This window comes from Cyclopterus lumpus, chromosome 11 (genome assembly GCF_009769545.1).
Source record: "Cyclopterus lumpus isolate fCycLum1 chromosome 11, fCycLum1.pri, whole genome shotgun sequence".
In the NCBI taxonomy this organism is placed as follows: Eukaryota; Metazoa; Chordata; class Actinopteri; order Perciformes; family Cyclopteridae; genus Cyclopterus; species Cyclopterus lumpus.
Window position 1 is genome coordinate 13,267,969 of NC_046976.1, and position 21,542 is coordinate 13,289,510.

Here is a 21,542-nt window from a genome sequence, read left to right on the forward strand (position 1 = left end):
TGAGGTCAGTAAGTTAGTTTGACCTTTGACCTGAACTGCTAAATTCTTACAGACAGGGTGACATCAGGCAGCCGTCTAAAGCTCCCAGTCTGGCTGTTAAGAGCCATGCTGAGGTGAATAGGATGCCAGATGATGATGGCATGGTTTAACCATGGAGGTAGTTGTAATCTCAGTGGCGTTGTCTGCTCCAGGGCACCAGCCAGAGACTTCCTGGCTGCCGTCATACACTTTTAAGTATGACTGTGCACTCTTCCCGGGCACGCACACGTGCTGTAAAACCTCCCATATCTTCACTGAAAACAAAGCTCAGTGAATCACATCCACACAGGGGGAAGAGCTCAAAACACAGAGTGACATCATTACAACTTCCTGTTTCTTCTTGTTGCCATGGCTGCCAGAATTAGCATACTTTAGGTGATTGGTGGATGATGAGTCAGTAGGGTTTGGTCCCGTTTTGCTCTTCAACCACAACAAAACCATATCCCTCTGTTCAGCTCCAGCTCGGCTGTACCACCGGAAAGCCTGACCAAACATGGCAGAGATATGGCTTAGCTCAGTGGAGAGGTGAATGACCAAAGTCCCTCCTGTTAATTTGTGTGAACAATGTTATTATATAGCATAATATAAAGGACAAAACAGTGAGCATTTATGAAACACAATTTAATTCAGCGTAACTTAAGTGAAAACCATTAAAAGGCGACAATCACCGGAATACTTCAAATCTCATATCTCTTTCAGCTCCTTCAAAACTGGCACACCCACCATACACATAAAAGGTCTTCCTTTTGTAAAAAAACACAGTGAATAATCATCTTTTGTTCCTGTATGCATAAAATATGTGTCCCCTACACAAACTTGTGGCAGAATGGGGTGTTTGCTCTGTTCATGACATATGACATCATATTGAGCACACAATGGCTACCAATGTGTGTAGTGACTGTGGATGGATTGATGGTGACAAGAAACCCAGTCTATCAGAATGTGTTACATTTTATCAATAATGCTCCACTGCTAAAACTTTTGAATCTTGAATGTCTTTCCTCTTTTCGTCACTATAGGCTATACTCTATAATCCAATAATAACTTAATCTTACTGTAGCAATCCCACATGGTTGAAATAATACCCTTGGAGAAGGTTTACAATATGTTGTTTTATATTTATGAATATTGTAATATAATATGTATATATATATAATTAATATGTATATATATATATATATATATATATATATATATATATATACTTATATATATATATTACATACAATTTTTTTATTATTATTCTCAGACTTAAAAAGAGATCTTGATCTCATTGTGACCCCCTTATTAGGTATAGTTAGGGGCAATGCAACTGTTTGGGTCATCAGAGATTAAAACAAAGGGCCACTGAACTCATTAAGTATCATTAATATATATATAAAAATATAATAATTATTATTAGATTATTATTATTATTATTATTATTCATTATATTATTATTATGCTAGCATTACTTAGAAGCATATGCTAGAAGCCTATGAGCACTGTCATTCGGCTAATATACTAATCATACTCTAATTGGGATCAGTGCGGGCCAAAGCATTACCTAATTTCTCTTGTTATGGTTCATAATAATAATTTGGCTCTAAAATAAATAGAAGCCCTAACCATCGGAAAACAACACAAAAAAAACATGGGGGCTATTGCTCATTTTGACGCATGAACTCGATGCAGATGCTGGGACGTCCCATTTCAGAAAGACTGAAAGTGGGATGAGAGCGAGAAACTTGGTCTCATCCGCCCACCCAGTCTGCCTCGTGTCCCGTCACGTTGCCGTTGGCGTGTGTGACTCGGGTTGTCCGTCGGTCCAGGTCCACCACCATGCTGCTGGCCCCGTCCGTCCCCCTACCGGCCGGTGTCTTAACCCCGCCCCCCCTCTCAATCCCTCTCTCCGTACGGGACCGCAATGATTTAGAACTTCAGGAATCCCACGTGACGTCACCGGGAGAATGATGTAATGCTTCTGTAAATAGATCGTATTGTAATCTCACTCCAGTCCAACGTGGTTCCTCTCTGGAGCGCCGCTTGTCCCTCTCGACTTGTAGGTAAGCCTCCGCAATTTACTTTCATTCACAAAACTTTAAACTCCACAACGAGCGCTCCGCCTGTCGCTGACACGGACTGCTGGATTTATCTTTAGTCGTCGATTTTCTTTTCAGTTTCTTTTCATTTTTTTTTTTGTACGCGACTGGAAAGTTAAGAGGGAAGTTTTTGTCTAGCTGTCCCGGTGAAGTCTCATCCCCAAGGTTGAGCGCGAGTGTCTATTTGGGGGGTGTGACAGCACTCTTCTTACAGCTGTGCCGGGCTTGTTTATGAGTCGAGCAGGTTGCGAATACGGAGCCGTAGGAAAGGAAACACACCGGCATGTTCTTGAGACGCACCCGAGCACTGACCGGCCGGCTGCCGGACCATTTGATGGTCAGAACCGCCGCCTAATTTGAGCTGAATGAGCTCCAAGCCGAGGGCGACCGGTTCGATGTTATTGACATGGCAACTTTGAGAAGTAGTAAGTAAAGGTGGCTCATTTTCTAAAGCTGGATTTTGTAGATGATTCAAAAGCAGGTGGTTTTAAAAGTTGTGAAGTGCATTATGTCATCCATCACAAGTGTATAGAGCAAGAGGAGGAAAAGTACTATGATTCAGTTGCTCCAAAGATAAACTAAGTAAAAAATAAATTAAATCAACAAAGAAACATTAATCCGTTTAAATTTGCAACATGTTGGCCAATCTGTTGTGGGATTTGTGTACTAAGGATGATGTCATTCTGCATCGATGTAATCGCTCTGACAGAAGGTTTTGCTGAAAATGTGCTGAGTCTGCTCTTCTTGTACAAGTGCTGCTGAAAGGAGGACAAAGACGTCAAAAGTGTTGGAGATAATTGTGATTATCACGTCTCGGCTATACACATGTGTCTCTAACCCATCACATTATGTAGCCTAATATCCTTGGTCCAAGACACTGTTGAAGTGCAGCTATAAAACCTGCACAACTGTGAACGCTTTTATCTTTTTCAACTGATTCACTAAATGATCCATCTACAATGGTGTTGTTGTGTACACCTGTTTTATTAATTCCATATTGTAATACACACATAAACACACACACACACACGCACACACACACACACACGCACACACACACAAACACACACACACACACACACACATATGAAGTCATCTCTACTCGCAGGGGTTGGAAAATGGGGGCTGAGGCAGGTTCAAACCTGTCAGGAGTACAGTGCAGCCCTCCCTCTGCCTCCTCCCACCCTCATTCCTTTTCTATTCCATTCATTGTGTCTTCCTCTCTCTCGCTCTCTTGCGCTCTCTCTCTCTCTCTCTTTTTCTCTCTCTCTCTCTCACTGCCATTTGCCCTTTCCATTCCTCTCTCCATCACCCTAATGTCACTCTCCAAACCCCTAAGCCTCTCTTCCCCAACACACAAACACACACAACACACTCACACACACACACACACACACACACACACACACACACACACACACACACACTTTCCACTTCTTATGGAAGCATGTACTTTTGCCCTCGTTCTCTTCTCACTCTTTCCCATAACATCAGGGCCCACTTTATTGTCTTCTCAGCGCGTTCTGCTGATGCACACCCAAAGTGTGCTTGAGGGGAAAGCATACGTGTACCTGTGAATTGGTGTCCCACGCATATACTGCCGCCGCTATCAGCACCATTGACATTTCTCGACCCCTTCTTCCTCCTCCAAGGAGTTATTAGTAAACATGCATCATAGGAGGATGAAATGTCTAGCGAGGGTCACCCTGTCGACCTCTCTACAAAGTGTGTGAATCTTGTTTGGTGACACAGAGCCCAGAGGAAGGCCTGAGGCCAGGGAGTTGAAGACCTCTTCCTTTGCTCTCAGTGGAAAATGAGGGGTCAGCAGTAGTCGTACTTCAAATAAGTCATAATTACCCCCCACGACAGGCTTAATATCTCCAGTGAACACCTAAGTGGGTCAAGCCTGCAATTAGTGCTGCATGTGGGTTCATCATTGTGTTATCCTGTGTTTGTTTTGATAATTTTTTTACCCTATGATGAATTCAGTTTTTGTAATGCACGGCAAGCATGTATCCTGTCATCACACTCGTATTATTAACTGAAGCCCAGATGAAAGCTTAATTGCACTAAACTAAGCACTTCACAACATAAAAACCATGAAAAGTAAAGATCATGGTGCCATAAGGCTTCGATTCCCTTCTGGTGTGAACGTGTTATTAGTCACGAGTAATGAATTGTTAGGAAAAGCACAAGCAGATTGTATGTATTACAGTACTCGTCCTGATAAGAAGAATAAGAACTACCTGCCGTATACAGCAATGCTGTTGCTTTCCCGCTGGCATCAAAGGGATCAATTTCCACGAGGTACTGTCGTGTCTCTAGGTGAAACATCCATCATCTGTGGCATCCACCTTATTACACAACACTTCCACAATAAAGACGTGATAACGGGAGGAGAACTGCATCAAACAAGTTCAGTGTGTGATTTATCTGAGGGCTCTCTCTTTGTAATTAAAAATAACACCCCAAGCTGCCCTCTAAATCAAATCATCATACAGCACCTTTGATCCGAGAGGGATACAGTAATGTTGAGCATGCAAGTTCAATTGTTCTTCTTGCTTCTTCTGTTTCGTAGGCTTGTGTATGACATGACTGACAAACAGGACAGGCCTTATGCGTGCGGTGCCCAGGGCTGCTCTCAGGTCAGTTGGATACAGAGCGTGTGTGTTACACCTGCACCGTAGCAGCTGTAATGACTGAAAATATATGATTATTGTGATTAGATGTGTGATTATAACTAAATAAAGTAATTTATTGCAGGTCACGTGAAATGATTTAATATCGCAGAAAGTCATATGATTATTCCTTGTGAACACAATGTATTTCCAGGTTGATAATAACACGATTTTGAAGGTTGAAGATGAATAATTTCATTTGTCACATGAATTGCAACGTGGCATACACTCAAGACTGTGCTAACAAGTCTAGTGTGCAATTAATAAATATAATAAGCAAAATAAATACAAATATGTTTTTAATTTGCTTATCATGTGGAGTGATAGTCAACTAACTGACTTCAGGTCATTACAGCTTAGGCGTTAGCTAACTTAACATCTCATGCCATGTGTCATGGCATGCAGCTGCACACACCTCTTCATATCTTTCTCATTCTGTCGCTGTGCTGCAGCGCTTCCAGTTAGAGGAGCATCTGGTCAGCCACAGACGCAAGCATGAGATGTCCCTCAAGTTCTCCTCCATCAAGGCGGATACGGCTTTCACAGGTGAGAGAGCACAAAAGAAACCACGTAAAAAAATAAAATAAAACATGTTGCCTGTCCTCTCTCCCACATACACCAAGAGCTGATATTGGAGTCTGGGTATCCCCTTATCTCCCCATAACCATAAATAATCTTCCTCATTTTTTCACGCCTTAGATATGTTCAGCTGTTGTCTGGCTGCATGTGTGTGAGTGTGTGTGTGTATGTGTGTGTGGTGACCTCTTTTCAGGATCAGTGCTTGATGAAAAAGGGATGACGCTAGTTATACAGTATGAAAGCAGATAAGCTCGATACAGGCTTCTTCCCCTCAGATAGTCTGTGTTGTGAAACATAACGGCTCATGTTGCAACAAGCACAAACCTTAAAGATCATACTCTTTTATCTTTCATATATATTCTTATATTGGGCAAAGTAAAGGGGACAGGAGATGATCTTAAAATTGTTATGTCACCAAATGCTTGTGAATACTTGTGAATAACACTAGTTTGCTGAGTAATTGCACAAATATTTACCAATATCAGATGGACTGTTCGTAAAATGTATTACCACAGCAGTGGTAGTAATTATACCACAGTGTTGTCTATTGCTTCCCATTTGATTGTTTCGTTAGTTAAATATCACAGAATAGCAAAAGTAGTCAAAAGTATTTCCAAGCTCAAGGTGACTTCTTCAAAGCTTTTTTTTTGCTCAACTAACACTCCAAAACCTAAAGATAATAAGTATACAATACAATAGAGAAAGAAAGGGGCAAATACTTCATAATAATCAAATAATATTGATTTTTAATGATAATTCTTTTTTTGTAAATTCCTCATCTGCCTTCTAATTTTTCCCACACGTGGATAGAAAAGGGGTCTGTTTCTAATTCTCCATAACCATAGTCAAACTATGTGAGCAACGCAACAACAAATTACTACGTTTTTACATTAAGAGCTATTTAAAAGCAAAAAAATACATGTTTTTTGCTCAATGTACTAATCAAGTTATTTCCCATCTTTAGAAGTGCATGACGAGTAGCTTCACTAAACAAACAGTTTTTCTATTGCACCACCGCGGTCCAGACTCATGATCATAACACTGTCACGTGACAATGTCTGTAACCATAGAAACAGTTGTCCATCTGGAAATAAACAGAGCATGGCATCTAACCTCTGCAGACCCTCCCTCTGCATCTCTCTCTCTCTGTCTGTCCTGCAGCCTGTCACGCCTCCTGCAGGAAATCTCATGTCAAAACAAAGAGCCCAGCTAACCTTTGACCCCTGCATGTTTAGACGGCTCAAAGAGACAGACTGATGTTATCACAGAGAGAGAGGGAGAGAGAGAGCACGGCTGAGAGGAGACTTGGTTCTACTCTCGGCATTGCAGCTTGGACGACAGTCAATTTAGAAAGCAAATAAGCAAAAACAGGGCAGACTGTCATGGCAAAAACTAAGCGATACATGAATGTCTACCTCCGCTTTTGTTTATGTATTTGTATGTAATTATTCCAGACCAGACTCCGACGCCAACGCGATTTCTGCAGAACTGTGAAGAGGTTGGTCTGTTCAAGGAGATAGAGGAAGAGTTTCTTCAAGCACAAGAAGAAGAGAAGAGCAAACAGGTACACATTTGAGAAAAATCCAAACCAAAATTAAGCGACATTTTCAAATCTTTTGGCTCAGGTTAGCGTTTTGAGTGACACTTGAGCGTGAGGGAGATAAAAGCAGTCAGACCCAATGAGACGACGGCAGATATCTGACCTGCTGCGAGGAAACAACACACCAGGCGATCACATTCTCCCATTTAAATTAAACAGCCAGACATCAAACACACAACGGCATGCAGACACACACATCAACATCACTTCAGATCACACAGCACTCACAAGTTCAAAAAGACTGATTGTCGCTCCCGCTTCTCCCCCCCCCCCCCCCCCCCCCCCCAGAGGCTTTCTCACAATGGGACACCCTGTATGAACCAGCAGCAGCTCAAACCCCAGCTTCAGCTCCAGCACCCACCCCAACCTCAGCACCCACAACCGCAGCCACGGCTGCACCATCCTCAGACCCATCCGCTGCAGCACCCTCACACTCATGGCCCCGTGATGGGCCCCAGCTGCAACCTGGCTGCCCAGCAAGCTCTGTCCTCCTCGCAGTGTGGATCAGTCATCACCCAGGCTCCTTCCACCCTCACACACTCAGGGTGAGTATACGGCTGCACACATACATACACACCTGAGAGGCACTCATACACACATACAGTTGTCACTCTGCATCCATGCAGCTACATGCTACTTCATCACACACACACACACACACACACACATATCACACACACACATATTTCTTTAAATGTTGCCTTTTCTCACTCTTTCGTCCTCTCCTTTATTCTGTCTCGCCCATCCTGTTTTGGATGTATTATAACTCATTCTGTCTGGCACAGACTGGCATTTCTCCCTGCATAATTTATCACTGCTCTAATGAACTGAGAACAAAGTCATAGCAAAAGAGATGGAGAACCGCTGCACACCACCCACTCAAACCCACTGACACTACCCACCCTGCCACCCAAATACTGCCTCTGTTATGTCTGTTAAGACTCAGAACCAGACTGGAGTCTCGCAGCGCCTGTGCAGCTTCCATGGCTCCCTGGTTATCGTCCAGTTCAACAGACAGATTAGAGGAGTTCCTGTCTTTCATCTGACCAGCTCCCACCAACCGCTTTCACTCCTCCTGACATTTCAACTTTGGATTTTGATTTATGTCATACATATATTGTGGGTTTAATGGAAAATGTCACACCAATTTTAATTGGAGCATGCTGCTTGCTGTGAAAAATAGTACTGTAATGTTTTAGGTTTGGGAAATTTAAACTTCTTCAATTATTCACAGATTTAAAGGACTTCCGGCAATGAAAATGGAAACATTGTAGTTGGTAATACAAGCAGCTCTTTACCTACAAAAAAAAACTAATTTAGTGTAGATTACAAATGTAACATTTATACATTACAGTTTAACACCAACATGCACATTTTTTAACAAGTAAATACCTGAAACTATTAGTAAGCCTCAATGACAACATGTCTGTGAATGGATTCAATTAATACAATTATAAATATGTATAAGGTATGGTAACAAATCATTTTAAAAAAAGCACCACACAAAATAGAATCAATCCAAAACAGAAAAAAACTTGTATTGCTTAAACCTAAATCTCAACCTCAACTTCCTTCCGCACCCCCATTTCCACTGCCACATTTATTTGCAATAGTTATCAACTAATGAATTAAAAGGTTTCATTATTACATTTGTGACATCTTGGCAAATGTTTGTTGTACAATCTACGTCTGTAGAGTAGACAGAAACAGGAAATAATGGAAGAAAGAGATAGAGAGAGAGAACGACATTCAACAAAGGTCTCTCGTCTCAAACCGGGGGGGGGGGGGGGGGGGGGGGGGGCGTTGCGAATACATGTTCATTGCTGTACAAAGCCCATCATCAGGACACCTCTCATTTGTAGCACTTTTCTTACTACTTTGGAGACAAAGGAGGAATTTTAACTGAAGGCTTAGGAGATAACAGCCTTGTGATGTCTGCACATATAGTAGATAAACAAAGTCTCTGTCACTTATCTGCAGTTGATTTGATGAACTAAGGTACCAAAAGTAAGTCAATGACACAATACGCTCCAAACATCTGTCCAGTACAGTCCAGGACAATACAGTACAGTCCAGGACAATACAGTACAGTATGGGACAGTGCAGTACAGTACAGTATGGGAAAGGACAGGACAGAACAGGACAGTACAGTACAGGACAGGACAGTGAGCTGATTATGGTACATACATTGGTACCAGCTGAATCCAGACAGCATGTTAGTCAGTGAAACCAGCTAAGTATTGCTATATGAACCGTGGATTGTGTGTCTGACTGTTTCCCCTCGTGTTTACCAACGGTTTCCATAGCGGCCTGGTCTCTGAGAGTCTGGCTGTTGGCCCGGTAAAGCTGTTGTGGTTACGTTAGGAAATGCTGTTTTGGTTTGTCTGTACTCTGTTGTATGTTAAACGGGCCGCTTACCCCGGATTCAGTGATGACATCATTGCTGATGACCTCAGCACGGCCACGGAGGCCCACGCTCTCCGATTGGCTGAGAGCCAGAGCTGTTAGGTCAGCACATGGCACCCCGGGTCTCTACATCCCCCGCTGTAATCCCTGAGCGTCTCTCCTCCCTCTCAAGCTGTCATTTTTTTCCATATCTCTGTTTTTTTTCAAGTTCTTTACCTCATAATAGTTTCCATTGACGTTGCCTCACCTCAAACCTCTGCTTCCGCCTTTCTGCTCACATACAATGACGTTGAGATTTTTTCTTTCCTTCATCGGATGCTTTTGTCTAGATTTTAAGATTCACAAGACATTCTGTTCTAATAGTATAAGCACACTCAAAACAACCAGTTACAATAATGTGAAAATATGTACTTTATATCTTTTGTTACATTTAACAGATATGACAGACAAAATGAGATGAGACAGATTTGCATTTGGTCAGATATGAGGTATGAAAGAAGAATTTGTACAATAAAAGAAAAAACTGCCAGATTCAACTGCCCAAATGATCAAAAAAGTAATTCCCAAATGTTCACAAACTGCCCAAAACTATTTTTATTCACTCAATAAAAATTGCTCATTTTGGTGGGGCTGAATATAATTAATATTGTTTTCACAGTGTTGAAAAATGACTTTTGAAAACGGAAGCAAATCTTTCCATTAACAGATGTCCCTATTATTCTGGATAATCCACAGAACAATAGTTTTCATAGGGACTATTTTTTCAAGCAAAACGAAGGTCCAATAAAACAAATTACACAGTGAGGTCTGGGGATTATTTAGAGTAACTGCAACATTGTTTCTGAACATTTGTAATTGTTGAGCACCCCAAGTAAAATTGACCACCATTGTATTGGGGTGGAGGCAGAAACAGATTTATATATATATTTAAATCGATACCTCTCATAGTAAGTCGTAAAAAACCCTGCCCATTTCAATGACAGATCAAGTTTTTAAGTAGTCGATTTGATCATAAGTCCTCATCTATCAGCCTTTTGATTTTATCCATATATGGAGCTTACACATTGACCTCTTTTGACCATGTATGTCAGCCTCACCTCCATCTGTGAATTAAGCTATGAATGTTTCAACTTGCATCTCTCTCTGAACTTGATTAGTGAAACTTTAGCTGTGGATAGCTCTCTGGCTTGACTCACTCCTCTATCTCCCTCTCTCTCCTTCTCTCTCTCTCTCTCTCTCTGTGGCTGACCACAGGCCAGTTCCCGGGTCACTGTCATCCCTCCTCCACATGCAGAATAGACAAAGACAACCGCTGCCAGCCTCCTTACCTGGCACCCTGCCAGACCCCGCCATGCAAGGGGCATCTGCTCAGCACATGCCTGTAAGTACAGGAGACTGGTTACTCACACATTTGCATTCAGACAGGCGTACATTATGATTTATAGATGCAGGTATAGTGGCCAAAGTAGTCAAGATCCCCGGGTTAGAAATATTCATAACTGACAGAAAAATTCACTTTACTCTTGTGTATGAATTAATCAAAAGTGTCTAACTCCAAATGGATTTGACCTTGTAGGGAACTCTTTATACTTGAGGTGATGTATGTGCTATAGCTTTTCCTTGTCACAGTTGAAAGGTTATTTTTGTGTCAATTTATTTTCCTTCTTCAGATAGAGAAGCAAATGTCGTGTATAATGGGACTACCAGGTCCAGGACACAACACCTCCTCCTGTTCCTCGCCCCAGGTACTGACCACATATCTTCTTACTGTTTATGGACTAAATCTGATTTGTAAATTAATAGTTTTGTAACACAATTATTCGCTTTCTTAAAGAAATGTGGCTGAAGATTTTTTACCAATGTCATATTTGTATCATATGACAGCAGCTTATTAGCTTAGCTTAGCATAAAGACTGGAAACAGGGGGAAACAGCTAGCCGAGCTCTTTCCAACAGCAACAAAGCTCGCCTACTAGCACCTCTAAAGCTCACTAGTTTACAACTGAAGTGTAAAAAATACAATTTGCCAATTTATAGGAGTATTTCTTGGTTGGGAGCACCAATTTCCTGCAATCTTTGCTGGCAGCCAAGCAACTGCTCAGAGCCAATAAATAGAAAAACATTAAATTGACGTTTTTGTTTTTGTACAGATTACGCATGCTAATTATGGTTCTTTAGAGGTGCTAGTAGGTTATCTTTATGCTAAACTAAGATTACCATCTGCTGGCTTTAGCGTCATATTTGCCTCATATTTGACTGACGAGAGTGGTAGCAATCAACCAACTATACCTTTAAGTTGTTAATGATTTCACTATTCTTATCTCTAGTCTTAAAAGCCATAAAACACTTATTTTTTCCTAATCAGTATAGACAGGAAACAGTGCAATTCTACACTTTAACACACATGTGTCCACGCTCACACACACACACACTCACACACACACACATGCACACACACAGGTCCGCACCACAGGAAGTCACAATCTACATGCTCTCCCAGGCTTTCTTGGTTGTTTTATTTCCCTCGTGTTAACGTGCTCTCAATCTCTTACCTTGTACATTTTACATGTCCTCTTTCTAGCTGCATGTAGAATGAATTGTTAAATATGTGTGCTATCAAAAGCAACTTCAAAGTGAAATCACTCTGCATCCACACACACACACACACACACACACACACACACACACACACACACAGAGGTTATGACTTCATGTGCAGAGTTTGTATATAGAATGGAAAATCAAAAGTGGTTTTAGGTTTCAGAGCTGCTAGGTCACAGGTCTCCATATCTGAACTTCCTCTTCTTTGAGCACACACTTCTTCTTCAGACCAAACTCAATTTAATTCTATTGTACTTTTGTCTTGCCAGGTGTTGTGTTTTGCATTTGGAGGGTGTGAAACATGACTCTGCTTCTGTAAAACAACAGATAGTATATTAACATGCCACCGTTGTACAGTAACTCCACACTCAGCTGAAGTGGAAAAGTAAACGTTTAACAAGTGGATCAGTGTTTCATGTACAGCTCTGTGTCTTCATTCACTGATCCCTCCAGACAGAAATATCAACGTGGTGTGTCATCCAGGCCAAGGAGACCCATGATGTAACCACAGGGCCCAGTGTCAGGGTGTTTCTATGTAGTAAACAGAGCTGAACTACTCGTGTCCCGTCCTGTTCAGTGTGTGTGGCTGTGCGTGTGCGTTTGACTGGCAGCCTGGCTGGCTGGCAAAGCTGGCACAGACAGCTCGGTGACCTCATCCTTGGCACCCGCTAAATGTGCTCCCTCTTTTCGTTGTTGAATGGTTGAAGGGGGGAGGGGTGAATCTGCTTCTTCTCTTAAAGAATTATTGTGTAACAGGGAACAGATAGCAATATGGCCAGGGAGGGGGTGATGTCATGCTCTAAACATGACCTCTCCCTTTATGTGTCTCCTCTGCGGAGTGTATGAGAAAGGTGAGATGAGGTTTAATTTAGAACGTACAGTGTGTTTAGTCAGTTGATATGTGGGAATCATAAAGTGTGAAGGTATTAAGCTGCAGACTGCAGTATTTATTGGAACACATTATCTCTCTTATCTACAGTCACTCACGTTTGTGGATAATTAGGAGAAAAGGCGATGATGGGCTAAGTGGGAGATTGTGGCTAACAGCAGTTATAGTTTTTATTTTGAGACACTTACATACTGTGGCCTGCACTGCAGGTTAGGTAGCTTATCTGCTGTTACCAATTTAGCCGGTGTTGGGGGTCAAACCCACCATAGCCAGCAAGAGAGAGACGGAACAGGTTTATGTATATCCTCAAGCTCTTCATATATAGTGTTTAGTTTCACACATATCAACTCAAAGGTGGTTTAATATCCCTGGGTACAAAGTGTTCAAACATACTGTATGTTGAAATATACGTTTATGTTTCTCAATTGACATTATTTTAAGTATTAAGTTATTAATGTAATGAATTGTACATCCTATACTTTGCTGAAATACTAAAGCTGGCTTAAATGTGTGATATGTTCCTGCCCAATCTTATTCAGGGGAGTTGTAAAATGACTAATTATCCAGAAATGGATGTTGCAAAGCAAATTATTGTATGTTTATAACAAACTCAGAGTCAATTGATGAAAGGAGGGCTCCGGTTGCCAGGGCTTCAGGTGTAAAGTTGAAGAGTGGGAGTGAGCAGAGTGGGGTATGGGCCTTGAGGAGGGGAGATTTGTTAGAAAAAAACACATCTTGCTCAAGGTGTTGCCAAATTCAAGGTGTTGCCAAATTCAATCTTCTCAGTGCTTCAAAAAGATAAGTCCATTCTATACGTCCGTTGGCCTTTTTGTGTGTGTTTATATTACATAATGGCCATGTTGGAGGCCCTTTCATGCTCAGAATGCAAATAGTCATAATACGACATCATGATTCAACCGAGCGATAGAACTGTAGTTCTGTGGCATCTTTGCCCTTCCTTAATAATATGCATGCATTGGCCTGAAGACAGAGGTTGTAGGACTACCTTTGTACATCGAGTCCTTCATTATTTTCAGTAGGATTGGTGTTAAAAACATGTCAAACAGAACCCCACATCCATAGAGGCCCAAGTGAACTTATTTCATTGGTTCACAAAAGACTTTCACTAATGTTTCACTATTTAATACCTTAAATAGTAGCACGTCCCAGCATGCAATTAGTTCACCAGCCTGGTTATAAATTGGTTTTCAGTAACATTCCTAGAGGCCATAATAAACTCAGAAGGAATGTGCCATTTGAGAGAGGATGTGAAAATAAAGTTATAATGAGAGTGTCAATTACTGAGGCGCCACTGTGTTTATCTTTCTTAAAGAAATGACATGTACAACTCTGTCTCTGTCAGTTTAGAGCTGGCTCACAGCTCACAACCTACTCGATTGTAGAAAAAAGAAAACACAAAAAAACATTGCACATTGGTTTTGGAGACAAACAGTACTGTACATCGATGGTACATTCTACATAAAAGCTGGTTATTTAGCAAGTATTTCATGTTTTATGCAACTTCAAATGCTTTGTACAGTGCACCACATGTATACTAATATTATATCTGATCTTTTAATCTCCTCTCAGAGATCCAAACAGGCTCTGGGCCACCATTTCCAACAGCACCACCCAGCAATGGCCGCCATCAACAACCCTGTGACATCCATGGGTCACATGATGGAGATGATGTCACAGCGTCATCAGGCACCTCCACTACAACACCACCACCATCATCCTCATCATCCGCAGCTTCAAGCTCCACCCCTCACCTTCCAGCAACGATGCCATGCTTCACCTCCGCAGCATCTGGGAAGCACCCACGGCCACCACGCTCAGGCTCACCAAGTCCCGCCTCCCCAGCTGCACCAGGGCTCGCCACCTGCGACTCCCCTGTCTGTTTCAGCGCAGGTACATATGCTTTATATTTACTGATCAGCTCAGAGACGATACACCTATGACATATTTCTGCATCCAGAGGTTACTTTAAAGATGTTGGTTTTGTGCTTGTAGTTATCACCAGTTGCACAGCAGATGCAGCCCTCCCATCCATCCCACTCCCAGCATGCAGTTCAGGCTGGTGGAAGTTGCAGCAGTGGAGGAAGCGGTGGCGGCGGTGGCGGCGGCGGCGGCGGTGGACGTCGCAGGAGGACGGCGGAGCAGGATCCCGACGAGCGCAGGCAGAAGTTTCTGGAGCGGAACCGGGCTGCAGCCACCCGCTGCCGACAGAAGAGGAAAGTGTGGGTGTCGTCGCTGGAGAAGAAAGCGGAAGAGTTGACGCATACAAACCTGCAGCTACAGGTGGGACACGCTCTCAACACACACAAGTGGACACAATCTAAACTACAAGGATACTTAGTATTTCTCTGCTTGTTCCCAGAACGAGGTGACGTCATTGAGGTCAGAGGTGGGTCAACTGAAGCAGATTCTGCTGACCCATAAGGACTGTCCCGTCACTGCCCGGCAGAGAGAGGCACAGGGGTACCCCAGTGAGTAAAACCCCCTACCCTGCACTCCCTCTCTAGAGATCTCACCAGCTTTTCCAGATGCCTGACACCAATCATCTCCATCCACCACAGAGGGTATAATTCAGATACCTTATGCCTTGTATGTGCACATAAGGGAATACTCCATGGTTACATTTTGCCTTGTTGCTCAGCACACATAGGGACCTTAAACTGTATCTCACAGAGTGCAACTAAACAGCACTTAAGACTCTTTTAACCCCATTCTCCAAATATTGGTACATGCACTATTATTCCTATATGGAGAGGCAATCAGGGGAAAGCACTGCACTCTTAACTCCCCATTGAAAGGAATGCATATTTCATTTTCATTTCCATACTCATTCAATGAACCAGACCGTGACGGTATTTGAAAGACTCTGGAGCAGTGGTTCTCAACCTGGTGGTCGGGACGCATCGAGTCGTAAGATAATTTCCAGCGGTTGCCACATGGTTGTGGAGAAAAAAAATGTAATTACATACTAAATATAAAGATGAAATAACATATGTTAGACTGGGGAATGTTTTTTTTTACATTACATCGCCTGTACCAGTGACATACTTAGCCTCATAATACATTTTATTGAGTGTTTCAAAAGTGTGCCTGCACAAAAGTTTCTAAACGGGGATTTCCAGTGGGTCAGGGGAAAAGAAAAAGTCTTGGAGTGCACAATAATCCACAGTGCCTGGAGCACGTTGGACAACGTCTGGGGTGGGTGGGGGGTGTTGCGACTCAGAAACATTGAGAACTGCTGCTCTAGAGTGCCATGCAATATTCTGGCGTTTAGTTACTTGGAACAAAATGCAGACAATGCCCATCTTGCACTCAAGGCAGGCTAAAGTTAATGTTCAACAATAATTTAACCTGTATACGACCTTAAAGGAAAGAAACAAATACTGCACCTTGTGGCTTAAAGCAGCCGTTGTGTTCTAAGTGTTGAGCTTCAGAGAACAAAAATGGATGCACTATTGGCATGTGTTACTTTTGTTTTCTATTGTTGTCTTTTTACCTGTATGTACAGTATTCATTTGTTGAAATAAAAGAGATATTTTCCTTTAATCTGAGCTGTAGTGAGTTTTTCATTCATGTGCATGTACATGCTCATAAACCCGGCACATAGAACAGACAATCCACACAGCATCTGTGACTTTGATTGACAGCTGTCTCTGTGTCCAGCTGCAGGGATGAGCCCAGGCGGAAGTCCCGCCCCTGTAGGTCCTGGATCTCATCTGCAGGCCATCCAACACAACAGCATCTCCACCTCCTCGACAGCTGGAGGCGACACAGGGCACGACCCCAGGCCTGGACGTTAGTCCTGACCACACAGAGGACGGGATGGGACTGGATTGCTGAATCCTACCAGACTGAATTAATCTTTCTGTCAAAACTACACTAGAGTCTCACTCAGCTGTGGATCCATGTGTCTTTACATTGTATATGAAATACAGAACTGGATAGGTGAATTTATAAATCCATGTGAACACTGAGATATTTTTCCTTTCTGGTTGGAGAGGAGACCAGAACCACACACTGATACATTTCCATAACAGACGCAAAATCAACCTTTTCTGAAAACTTGTTAAAAACTGGCATGGCAAAACATGGCAACTGGATCCTGTGTTTATTCAGAAATCGTTTCCGCTCACAGCAACCAATCATTGCCTGCTACCCCACGGACTATGTACGAAAACACATCTTTTCAGTATGTTTTGCTATTATACCTTGCACTAAAAAAAAAGGCCATATTTTAGTTTTACATTACACAGCATCTGCGAGCACACATCTTATGCTTTCTCTTGTCAAAACTATGTATTTTTCTACAAATAATTCATACTAAGACAAAATATTTTTTATTTAAAATGTCTGAATCGAACCCACAGCTGTTTTGGAAATCCATTTAGAATAGGATCGTACAGTATTTCCTTTCATCTGCCCAAAGACACTAAATAACCACAAACTGCACCGTATGTCTCAATTCCTGTCAGTTAATAATAGAAAACTCTTATTCTGGTATTTCCTTGTGTTTTTCTAATACCTTTTTCATATGACATCAAATGTGTCTAATTGTTTTACACTATAAACCTTTGGGTTTGAGCAATGAGATTATAGTTATCAATTTGTTTCTGTGCATAAGAGTATGGTCTAGTCTGCCATCTAGTGACTGGTTTTGTCAGTGATCGTTGGCTACGATAACTGGAGTGGTCAGTAAAGCAGATCATAGCCTGTTTGATATTTGACCAATACAAAGACATATGTATGTCTTAATGTATAAAACACAAAGAAAGTTTTAAAAATAGTAATTTGTCTTTTATTTAAACAATGAATTTGTCTGTCAGTAAATGAAAGTGTCCCAAATTCAAGGACTTGATTTCGGAACCAGCTGGAGACCCTTCAGTGCCGTTTATTAAGATGGTTTTGTTCTTTCCGTTCTGACATCTTGAGTGTCCGCCTGGTGATATGAATATAATTTGCATGTATGCAATTGTGCATCCATATGTGTGTGTCTACATGTGTCTTTGTGCATGTGTGCTTGATTTGGACTAAATGTGGGAGGCACTCCACCCTGTCTACTCAAACAAAGGGACTGCTTAACTATTGCCAGACCTCATCGTGACGTGCATGCAAACACACACACACACACACACACACACACACACACACACACACACACACACATACATACACACTTACATTTCCAACATATTATTGCAATTATTTCCACTACCCTCGCATATTCTTTGGGTCTCACTCTTGAGCACTAAATATCAGTTGCAGATGAAATAATCATTAATTGCTTCACATTCTAAAATACAAGAAATGTATTATTATACTATTAATATTACCAGTGACCAATTTTGACAAAATCAAATGCATGCTAAAAGATGTATATCGCTCACATGCCACAAATGAAATTTTTCTGAGCAGCCTGAAAATAATATCTGGCCTGCATTTCTATGAATGTATATATAAAATACTCTTCATGAACCCCCCTAGAAATACAAACCCCTTGTTCTTTACATAATCAGTGGTTTACATAACAGATATTTGAAAGTGACGAACAGTTACATCTGTTATAGAGGTAAAACACACATAAGGACTCAAATGACAAATCAATCACATTGTTGGGAAATTTTACTTCTTCATGTAATGCAGGTTTATATATAAAAGTATAAAACATGATAGATGTGATACAAAACAAAGTTTTTTTTTCCCCTGCCAACCAGCAGCCATCTTTACATACTGTACACATATGAGACAACATGATATCTATGAACTCAACATTAGCACCATAGTTGAAATCAGTGAGCAATCATTCATGTGCACAACAAATTAACAAGTCGCACATTTAAGAACACTTGCAGGTGCAAGGAAATGAAAGAGGAAAGGCACAAAGCAGGAAGAGGAAGTCAGAGGGAATGTGCACTTCCTCTGGTGTCTGAAAAGGCACTGATGAGCTCAGCTGTTCTATTGTCACTTGAAAAGTTTTGTTTTGGGCAATTAAGAAACCAAGACACAAAATGGTGGGACTGTTGCCTTGGTTTGTTCACAGCCACAAGCGCCCATGTTTTTAATACGACGCCCAGTTCTGTGACGAGACGGGACAAGAGCAAAGATTGGAGCAAAGGCCACTTCACATGTCTTTCTGTTGGAGGTGTCGTGGCTCTAGTCAGAGAATCTCTGCATGTCGCCGTCTCTGCGAACACTGTTGCTGTCCAGAAAGCGGTCACAAGGGAACTCGATGAGGTCCCCTTCCTCTAGTGGTGCAAGACGTGCTGGGCGGCTGCTTTGGTAGCTGGTGAAGTCAGCGGACACAGAGGCGCTCGCCACGGCGGGACGAAACGTTCGCCGGGTGGAGTACATGTGCCGCACGTGCACGGCCGTCTTCCTCCTCTGCAGCCTCCTCTTCAGGCTCCGACCCAGCCAGACCCCGCCAATAACGAGCAGCAGCACGGCGTTCCCGGCCAGAGTGGCCACCGTCACCAGCTGGAGGTCAGAGGTCAGCATGCCGCCATGGCTGAACCCTTCAGTGAGAGTGACCAGCCCTGCACAGTGGTCACGGGGTGCCACCTGACACACAGATCCTCCGATTACTCCTTCCACACAGACCATGTAGGTCACATCGGAGCTGAGTTCTCGAAGGGTTACGGAGCGAGCCGTGCCGCGGGCGTAGACGTAGCGGGGGAAACGATCCAGAGTGCCAAAGCGGTCAAACAGAATCCGGTATTGGACTTCATCTAGGCCTGGCCCACGTGCTGGTGCATAGCGGTGATACTCCCTGGTGGTCCAGTAGATGGTGACAGTACTAGATGTCACTTGATCCACTGAAACATTAGTGATGAAATGGCGGTTGAACATACAAGGATCTGCGATTACAGGCTGAGCCTCCTCCTGATCTGACCTCAGAAGATCAAACTTTTCTCCTGACTGGACCGGAGAAGTGGTGGTGATCCCTGTGTTTGGATCAGTGGAGTCTCCATCTTGGTTTCCAGCATGACTTGGTGTAGAAATAGCTGGTGGATCGGTTCTGGAAATGGTATTTGACCTTCGCCGGCCTTTGGCACGCTTCCCACCAGCCTCTGTAGCAGGTCGTGACCTTGGGCTGAGTGGCTCTTTCTTTGATTTCTTTCTTTCCAATGAAGAAGAGGGTTCTGCCACTGCTTGACCCCCTTGGTCTCCCTGGATTCCTACCTCCTCCTGTCCTTCTCTCTTCCTTTTCTCTCGCTCTTTGCTGATTATGACTCCATCCCTATAACCCTGTCTCAAATCTACACCTTCTGTCTCCTCAGCCTGGACTTCTTCACCTCTCTCCTCCTGATTTATTGTATCCACCGCCCCTACCTGTTTTTCCTCCACCTTTTCCAACACACCCCCACCCCGGCTCTCCTCGGGTTCAACTTGGCTCCTGCACAAGTGGGTCCAGTTCCCGAGTGGCTGCAGCTGGGAGCTGTTCACGTAGTCAAGATATTTCCCTCTCAGAGTTGCAGGGTGATGACATTGCACAAAAACAGTCAATAATTTGCCTTGAGAATGTGCAGCAGTCATCCATCTTTTCAGCTCCTCCAGCCGACAGTCGCACGTCCAGTTGTTGCCATGGAGATCCAGGTTGTAAAGCACGTTGTTGAGGGCAAAAATGTCCCCGGACAGGCTGGTGAGCACGTTGTTCTTCAGCCTTAGCACTCTCAGGTGTTTAAGTTGTGAGAAAGCCAAAGAGTCCACGCTGGAAATTCGGTTGCGACTAAAGTCCAGCTCCTCGATGTGCTCTAGAGAGTCCAGGAGACCAGCGGGGATTTCCTCCAGCTCATTGCCATCAATCAGAAGCTCTCTGAGGCTCGACAGCCCCTTCAGCGCCCCACTGTCCAGGCGAGAGATTCTGTTGTTGCTGAGGGAAAGTTTGGACAGCTTTCTTAGGTTCTGGAAGACGTGGTCTCCGATGTACTGGATTTCATTTTCAGACAGCAGCAAAGTGGTCAGAGCTGTGAGTTGGGAGAAAGTGAGTGCATTGCGCACAGCTGACTGCTTGTTGTGAGCCAGGTTGAGAAAGCGCAGATTGGTGAGTTTAGAGAAAGCATTTCTGTGGATATGCTGCAGTTTGTTGGATTCCAGATGGAGATAATGTAGGCTGGCCAAACTTCTAAAAACAGAGTCCTGCAGAACGGCTATTGAGTTGCCATCCAGACGCAATTTAACAAGATTATCCAAATCGGTAAAGAGCTCCGGGGTGATTTTCTTAATGTCATTATTATTTCCACAAAGAATAGTTAATTTCTTCAGGGATTGTAGAGTCCCAGTTGGTATATTTGATAAACGATTATGTCCCAAGTACAGCTCCTCCAACTTGGAGAGTTTCTCAAATGCTTTTGGGTGAATAGTTTGTATCTGATTGTACTGCAAATTCAACCGTATGAGGTTACTGTACCGTGTGAAGTCGAAGGCAGAGATGTTACCAATGAAGTTACCCCCAAGGCTGAAGATCAGCACCTCCTCGGGCACACGCGCGGCGGGTTTAGGCACATTGCGCAACCCTCGATTGGTGCACATGAGGTGCTGCGCGTGCTGACAGTCACAGCGGTCCGGACAAAAGCTCGTCGCCTGGGAGGAAAAGATGAGCCCGTTGAGCGACAGCAGGAAAAAGCAGGTCCCCGCCAGGAAATAGCCGGTATCCAT

General features: G+C 42.9%; 2 protein-coding genes across 5 annotated transcripts; one reads left to right on the top strand and one right to left on the bottom strand.

The window, feature by feature from the left end:
• Positions 1-1,946: 1,946 nt before the first annotated feature.
• Positions 1,947-17,826, top strand: LOC117739531 (cyclic AMP-responsive element-binding protein 5-like). 4 transcript variants are annotated; one of them, XM_034545991.1, is made up of 12 exons: positions 1,947-2,084; positions 2,357-2,545; positions 4,699-4,765; positions 5,251-5,344; positions 6,832-6,941; positions 7,266-7,522; positions 10,638-10,764; positions 11,054-11,128; positions 14,463-14,783; positions 14,886-15,173; positions 15,253-15,361; positions 16,554-17,826. In XM_034545991.1, the coding sequence occupies exons 3-12, from the start codon at positions 4,712-4,714 to the stop codon at positions 16,688-16,690; spliced, it is 1,572 nt and encodes a 523-aa protein (XP_034401882.1). In that variant the 5' UTR covers positions 1,947-2,084; positions 2,357-2,545; positions 4,699-4,711; the 3' UTR covers positions 16,691-17,826. The 4 variants fall into 4 exon arrangements, with proteins under 4 accessions (XP_034401882.1, XP_034401880.1, XP_034401884.1 ...); XM_034545989.1 differs by lacking the exon at positions 2,357-2,545; XM_034545993.1 differs by lacking the exon at positions 2,357-2,545 and having other exon boundaries at positions 5,260-5,344.
• A 1,214-nt stretch (positions 17,827-19,040) lies between these two features.
• On the bottom strand, positions 19,041-21,542 carry tril (TLR4 interactor with leucine-rich repeats). The gene has a single exon (XM_034545806.1). The coding sequence runs from the start codon at positions 21,540-21,542 to the stop codon at positions 19,041-19,043; it is 2,502 nt and encodes an 833-aa protein (XP_034401697.1).